The sequence below is a fragment of the Gobius niger genome, assembly GCF_951799975.1.
Source record: "Gobius niger genome assembly, chromosome: 17".
Taxonomy (NCBI): Eukaryota; Metazoa; Chordata; class Actinopteri; order Gobiiformes; family Gobiidae; genus Gobius; species Gobius niger.
Genome location: NC_136868.1, coordinates 27,028,755 through 27,036,468, shown reverse-complemented (window position 1 = coordinate 27,036,468; position 7,714 = coordinate 27,028,755). Strand labels below are relative to the sequence as shown.

Below are 7,714 nucleotides of genomic sequence, written 5' to 3'. Positions count from 1 at the left end.
ATAGGAGTATGCTTCAAATATTTCAAAAGAAAATGCACCATTGTGGAACGTAACCTCGTACAAAAGGCACAAAGAACTTACTGGATAGAAAACAATAAATATCTTATATGTATTTGCTGTAACAGCGTCAGACGGACTGACACGTACAACACGGGTCATAAATAAAAGGAGCATGAGGAAAGGCTTGGTCTCTGGACAGGTGGCTCTCAGTAGGAAATGCACAATGTCTTTCAAAGTCACCACAGCGGTTCACCGGCACCGGCTCCTGTCAAAGTGCGACGCTCTGAGCTCACAGCAGCTGTTCAGGCGTGTGTGTCCTGTCCACCATGGTTCAGAGGGAACATCCCGCCATGTACTTCCCTGTAACAAGGGAAAAAAGTATTGGCATACAGTATACAATTTGCCATAGGCTTTGTGCAAGTAATGTTGCGGCTGACATCCTGCAAGGTCATGACAGCTTCTTCGGAGTATTGTAAATGACAGGCTGATGACATTCTTATTGGAAAATTCTTGGATATCTAGAAACCAGTTTGGATTTTTAACCAAACATTCCACACTGGATCAATTGGCACTGGATTACCATTCTTGGGTAAAGGCTGTAGAACGAAAGGAAACTTGTGTAGCAGCATTCTTGGACTTCAGCAATGCATTCACGGCAGCACCGCATAGTGCCATTCCTTCCTCATTATATTGCACTTCTTCATTAACCTTCTACCAAATGAAGAAGGACCTATTTTATGCCATGCACATTTGACAAAATATTAAAGTGTCTTGCTCAGGGACACAATGAAAGAACGCTGGTAGTTTGCACCTTGATCCAACGCCTCTACATGCTGAACCCCATAAATGAGGCCTAAATGTGTAGAGCTTAACTACTATGAAACCTGCACTACCTGTGGCGAATCTCTTCTTGACCAGAGACATGCGATATCTGCTGCCCACCAGCTCCAGATCCATCCCCGACAGAGAGGTCCCAGAGCCCACGAACTGCACGGCCAGGCTGGGAGGGGGTCCCCGTGGTACCTCCAGGCACTGCCAACTGGCACACAGCGTCCCGGAGCCTAAGAACAAAACCATAGCCGACAGTAGCATGACGTAAAAAAAACAGATTAAAGATTCATTAGTTTCTCAGTTGTTTGGAATAAGAAATCAGAAAGCCATTAAATCATTAATAACATAGAACAGAACAGAATCGAAGCAGCCGCTGCTAAATGTGACCACTGAAGAAAAAGAAGTATGAAAAAAGCACTTGGGCACAGACTGAGGAGTTAAGATGACCTTTGAGTCTGTGTAATAGCTCATAAACCACTCAGGCCTTTAGAACTTCTCCAGCTCCACACTCACTGAAGGAGAAACAGCATCGTCTCTCTCTATGATGCTGGAACAGCCATGTCAGGAAGCTGAACTCTCCCCTTCCCTCTCTCTGCTGCCCCCTGTTTTGTACATATTGCTCTGTATTTAACGATAGTCTTGTTGCACCAAAGGGTTTGAATTGATCTATTCATTTTCCAGGACAAGTCTTATAAGTATGTACATCATTCCACACTTAAGTGACCAATCATTTTTAAAGTGACAGTCGGTGAGTTGAAATGTTTTACAAATTGACGTTTGACGCAGCGTAAGTAATATGAAATAATATGTTTTGTAAAGTCCCTCTATTTGCTAATCTCAGAAACTAATCCCCGGTGCCATCACTTTGATCAATGAGATGAGCTTCCCTGTGAACCGGCCTGTCAGGTCCAATCAGGAGGTGAGGGGGGAGCTTGATTGTTTACTTTAGAAGGTTTGCTCTCGTTCTCCTCATTTTGCAAAGTAGGAGTGCTTTTGTGGTCCAATCAGAAGAAGAGGGGGGCGAGGGCTTGATTGTTTACTTTTCTCTGTTCTCACTAACAATCCTACTTTAATAAAGAGGATTTTTGAGATGAAATGTCTAACTGTGTAGAATGCGCACAATACTGTAGGAGTTCTATTTCACACTTTAAAGCTGCTTTTCCCATTCTGTTTGACGCTACATATTTAAATGTAATTAATTTGCAGTTCCCTCATAGCGGCTGCTATATTTGAACGGTTAAGCTACTATTAGGACACTAATTACACAGCATAAAAATACACCAGTGGAGATGTTCTTAATATGCAAGTCCTAATTATAATGCTCTGTTGTCTTGACTTAAAGTAAAGATGTGAAGTAGAAAACTAGACTAAGAGCACATCTTTATTTTAGTATTTAAAGTTGATTCTGAAAGTGTCTTGTTTTTCTTTTCGGTTGCTAAGTAAAGAAGTAGCGTCAAACTACTGGACACCAGTGAAGCGGGATGTGAAGCGTTAACCTGGGCTGAATCAAAGCGGAGAGTGAAAGAGCTGACCTTTGCTGTGGTTGGTCGGTGAAAGGTTTGGCAGTTTCCACAGCAGCCGCCTCTCCTCTGTGCTCCTGAGCGGAGGAAGAAAACAAGTTATAGCCTCACGTAAATCAAGGCTTTTAGAGAAGAAACTCAAATTGTGCACCAGTTTCGACTCGTAAGCTAAACAAATACACTTTTCGTACAAGACACACGTGTATGTGTACAGCAGCAGAAAATATACACGTGTATTCTTTTCAATACACCTTTTCTTTTCTTTTTCCTGTAGGCTTCTACGTCAGTGGTCCTCAAAGCTTTCACACCACATCCTGCCTGATAAAGCATTTGAACTTTCAAGTACCACCGGGGATCAAGATCAAAGTCACGAGTCAAATAGGTTATTCACCTTATTTTGCTTGTAATCAGAGCTTTATATAGTCTGGTTTATAAGAGCTACTCACCAAGTTTATTGACAAACTCTTTTTTACGCTTTTAAACTCTACAACTAAAAAAAACTCTTTTACTCTACTCTTTTTGTAGATGTTTTAGCATGTTTGTGCCTCTTATTGTGGACAGTTCATAATCAAGTAGCACAGGAACACATCAAATTACTTTTTCAGACCAGCAATGGGGGAACTTAACTAGTTATTTTTAAAATGAACCAACAACACTGTCTAAAAAAGACGTAGGTTTGAGTAATTACTACCGTGTCTACACTGGCTGTAAAGTAGGGCGGTCACGATAACAAATTTGAAGTTTGATATATTGAGGCAGGAAAGTATTGTGATAAATGATATTATTGACTTTAACGATACTGGATACTGTCAACACTCAGGCATAAAAATGACAGTAAACCTTTGTTCTAAAAGTGCATCATCATATCCCAAAATACCACACAAGCTGCAATATACATGAAATATAATGTAACTCAATTTGCTTCAGTTAAAAGTTATTTATTGAAAGATAAGTTTATTGTGATGGCCCAACTGGAAAGTCTAAACCTGAAAAACACCTAAATTATGCGGATTACCAAAGCACACACATTTCAGTGAGTTTAAATACAATGTTTTTTTTGTTTGTTTTTTAAATAACTCCCAGATGCCTTGGAGAATCGAGAAAGCTTTTTGGATGTCAGGTCAGCGCTCGTGCTTCACAGCTAGAAGGTCCGAGGTTCAATCCCTGGCTGGACGGGGTCTTTCTGTGTACAAGAGGCCTGATGTGAGTGGGTGATGGTGGTTCGAGGGGCCAATGGCACTGGTTGCCTCGCTTCCATCAGTCTACCTCAGGGCATCTGTGGCTACAATAGTAGATTACCACCACTGAGTATGCAGTGAATGAATAATAACTGTGTGGCGCTTTGAGAAACTTGGTAACACAAGCTTGTAAACGCAATACTATTGTAATCCATTATTATGATTAGGATTATTATTATTAAACATCTTCAGACCAGATTACCTTTTTTAATTCTTGCATTGAGGGCAAACTCCTGGACCACTGAGATCGTCCACAAGCGTGCACATTTACAAAGCCAACAGTAGATGCCACCAGAGGAAACCGAAATACTAATTATAAATCTGGGAAAACTTAATTCTGTCCTTTTTTCTACTGAAAGCTCTATGTAATTTTGCACTATTCCTGGAGATTATTAACATCCGGCATGTTTCTAGAAACTAGCAGGCGGTGAGTGACAGGTGCCTGTTGGGACTGACCAGGAGGCGGGGGGCTGGCACTGCAGGTCCGTAGCGCTGTGGTCTAAAGGCAGCAGGACTTGCACCGCGGTGAGTTGTGTGGAGGGGGCTGTGGCGGGACAGCAGTGGTAGTCCAGGGACACCCGCGTCACTGTCCCGCTGCGCTGGCACTCGGCTGAGAGGAGGAGAGGGGCGCGGCCGGGGTCCTGGGAGGAGACCTGCGCAACAGCCAAAGACACGGGACAGGTCAGATGTGTGCTGGAGCTTCAGGAGGTATTCAGGAAGTGTTTATTAAGTGTACAGGAAGTGTTCAGGAAGTATTCAGGAAGTATTCAGGAAGTGTTCAGGAAGTATTCAGGAAGTGTTTATTAAGTGTTTATTAAGTGTTCAGGAAGTGTTTATTAAGTGTTCAGGAAGTATTCAGGAAGTGTTAAGGAAGTATTCAGGGAGTGTTTATTAAGTGTTCAGGAAGTATTCAGGAAGCGTTCAGGAAGTGTTCAGGAAGTGTTCAGGAAGTGTTCAGGAAGTGTTCAGGAAGTGTTCAGGAAGTATTCAGGAAGTGTTCAGGAAGTGTTCACTAAGTGTTTATTAAGTCCTTCCTTTATTTATTTTCATTTTTTACAATATTTTTTCCAAAAGAAAAAAGAAAAAAAAAAGTGATAAAAGTGATATTACAATGCCCATAACACTACACTGGATTCAATCTGGGATTGCAAACTGGTTGGGGAGATGATTTAGAGCGGCATTATAATACATTATAATACATTTATAAATGACACATGAATTATCTTGCAAAGACAGTACCGGTAATACAATGTAACTTTTGAAGCTTCGGTAGAAATGCAGAAAGACTTTGGGTGCTGCATGAAAAGAGATCTGGTCCTACTGGCTGGAGGCTCCTGCTGTGGGATAATCAGTGTAGAATCCAGAACTACTGCTGTACCTGATATTTAATGAGCGCCACGTTGTAGTAGGAGGCCTGCGGGTTGAGCTCAGCCTCCCTCTGAAGGTGCACTTGTAGAGCCTGCATGTTGAACCAGAAGTCCCTGGTCTCTGGGTCACTCTGAGAGGGGTCACTGTACAAACACAACAAGCATAAACGAACAGTACTAAACTTTGTACAAGTAGAAAAAGCCTTTGTGATTTTAGTATGCGACAGCTGTGCAACAAAATTCAAAACAAATGGAGGTGTGAAGGCTTTTGGAAGCCGCTGTACTGTACATTTGCGTGAGCTGACCTGAAGAGCAGCTTCTGATTGGGTAAGAAGTGGTCGATGCGGGAGATGTTGACCAGTCTGAAGCTGAGCACGGGGACGTTGGGGTGGGCGCCGAAGATACGCGTGATGCCGGCCGGGAAGGACATGGTCAGGTCACCGGTGATCTTCACTAGACAACTAAAAAAAAACCAAAGCAATTATTTCACAATCCATACAGCACTGGGATTGCGATTAGATTTGCAATTTACTGTACGTTTTAAAGTCGCCAGTCCTCATTCTAAACATGTTTTCAGAGGTTTAAACTCAAAAGGATCAACTCACGCTATCCTTTCTCTCAACACATTGTATTACATTGCACCAAACATTTTCATTGCTGACCGATTGCTCTGTCCTCCTTTGAAGTAGGCGTTGATGTACTCCGTGATGGCGGCTGCTACAGGCCAGGCCTCCTGTGTGCTGAGAGAGATGGGACTGGGGCCTCGGGACAGGTGCACTGTGAAAAACATTGTTGCACCAATGAGCCTACACTGTACATGACATTATTAAAGCTGATGTGAGGGAGAGTTTTTACGTGGTCTCTGGGGGTGGTCCTGGTGCTGGCAGGGCAGGGGTGACGCCTGCCCCACTCTAGCTGGGCTGGGGGCTCTGTTGGCCCACTCGCCTTCTCTGGGCTGCGGAGGACCCCACTCGCTGGGACTGGAGGATGAGGAGGAGGTGAGGGACGAGCTGGGCTCCGGGAGAGGGGAGGAGCATAGGGAGCGGGACTGGAGACCGGAAAAGAAGGGAATTCATAGTTTTGGAGGCTTTGCACTGGTTTTTGTAATGTACTTATAATTGAAATAAATGCTGACTCACTCTTTCTGAGCCACAGAGGCGTCCTGAGGTCCTCTTGGCCCGGGCCACTCTGGCTGAAGGAGCTGTGACCCCCTCAGCAGTTTCCTGTCTGTACTTGTGCTTTGAAACTTGGAAAAAAATAAAATTAAAATAAAATTACAAAAAATTACAAAAAGCCACAGAACAAGAAGTTTGCATGTTTGGAGTGTGCACCTTTGACAAATTTTACTACTGAGACAATACAGCACAATTAGCACAAGTCTATCAGAAAATTGTCTGCTTGATGCCAGTTTCTACGTGTGTTTTTCTAAATAAATAAATGGTCACATTTATATTGCATTTCTAGATGTTAGATATGAGTTAGGAAAGCTACAAATGAGTTTGCTCCACAACTAAGAATGTAAAATTCACAAGTTCCCTCTTTGATTAAAGTATAGGTTTTGATGTGGATCGAGACAAAAGTAGCAGATTATGAACGCATGTGCAGAGTGTATACAGTAACTGGTGGAGGGGCTGCCCTAGTTTGAATGTTTGGCCCCACATGAACCCTCATAAATGCAAACGTGTCGATGTTTCTGCGGATGTTGTCAGGCGGTCACCTTTATGTGAGCCCAGACTGCAGGGCTGGCTCAGGTCCAGACAGTCCTGGTCTTTGTCTGTGGAGAAGCAGAGGTCCTCCTGAGGTCCGGAGTGCCTTGTTAACGGTGCGTTCCGACGCGGTTCGCCCTCAGACGACCGGTGCTTCCTCCTCTCCCCGCCGCCCTCTTTGTGACCACTCCCCCCCGTCTTCTCGAGCGTTTTCGAGCTCGTCTTCACCGCCGCTCCTGGGACGCCATCGCTGAAGGGATTGTGCAGCGAATTCCAATGCGCCGCTTCCTTTTCCTTTTTCGGCTGCGATGTGGGTACAGAGCTGTGTGATGAGTCCACTCCTAATCTGCTGCTGATGACCGGTCCGCTGTTGGGAGGCGGGATGAGTCCAGCTGCAGTGGCCATTGCCGATTGGTGCGTGGGGCTGCCGATCATTGTGATGGCGAACGGGTCTTCTGACGTGATGGGAGGCGGCAAGCTTCGGTCGCGTTTCCTGTCCTGCTTTTTGCGATGGGACGAAGTCGTTGAAGATGAGGGAGGATTGTTTGGATTATTTGAATGAATTTTACTGTCTATAGCAGCGAAAGGGTCGCCCCGTATCTCCTGATTGGTGGGGCGAGGAGGGGGGCGTGTCCAAGAGTCTGAAAAAGCCTCTTGATTGACAGTGCGTTCAAAGGCGAGGAAGGGGTCCTCTTGTGGGATGTGCTTACAACTCCATACAGAAGTCTCCATTTCAGGGGTAGGGAGGTTGGGAAAGCGCATGGAGGTGTGGTCATTCTCAGGCGGGACACGGGTGGGGCGTGAGGCGGGTGCTGACCACACGCAGTCGTCCTGAAAGCGTGGGCTGCGTCCAGGAGAGGGGTCCCGGAATGCGGAGAGGAAAGGGTCAGACGAGCGGCCCCGATGCTGGTCTTTGCTCTGGGAGACTGGGGGCCACGCTGCCCAGCCCTGCCCCGGCTCAGGAGAGGGGCCCAGGGGCTGATGGGAAGGAGAGTCCAGACCCGAGTCCTCAACGTTTTCAGGAGACGAGGAGTCAGATGAAAAGGCAGCAT

At 45.1% G+C, this 7,714-nt stretch overlaps 1 protein-coding gene across 1 annotated transcript in view; it reads right to left on the bottom strand.

Moving 5' to 3' along the window:
- Positions 1-317: 317 nt before the first annotated feature.
- Positions 318-7,714, bottom strand: part of fcho1 (FCH and mu domain containing endocytic adaptor 1) — a 45,199-nt gene continuing 37,802 nt past the window's right edge. Inside the window, exons 19-28 of the mRNA XM_079574425.1 lie at positions 6,674-7,714; positions 6,096-6,202; positions 5,812-6,004; positions 5,619-5,733; positions 5,262-5,417; positions 4,968-5,100; positions 4,046-4,242; positions 2,364-2,428; positions 894-1,061; positions 318-360 (exon numbers count right to left, since the gene is read on the bottom strand). Of these exons, the coding sequence (XP_079430551.1) occupies positions 332-360; positions 894-1,061; positions 2,364-2,428; positions 4,046-4,242; positions 4,968-5,100; positions 5,262-5,417; positions 5,619-5,733; positions 5,812-6,004; positions 6,096-6,202; positions 6,674-7,714 (2,204 nt within the window). The 3' untranslated portion in view covers positions 318-331. The remainder of the gene's footprint in view (positions 361-893; positions 1,062-2,363; positions 2,429-4,045; positions 4,243-4,967; positions 5,101-5,261; positions 5,418-5,618; positions 5,734-5,811; positions 6,005-6,095; positions 6,203-6,673) is intronic.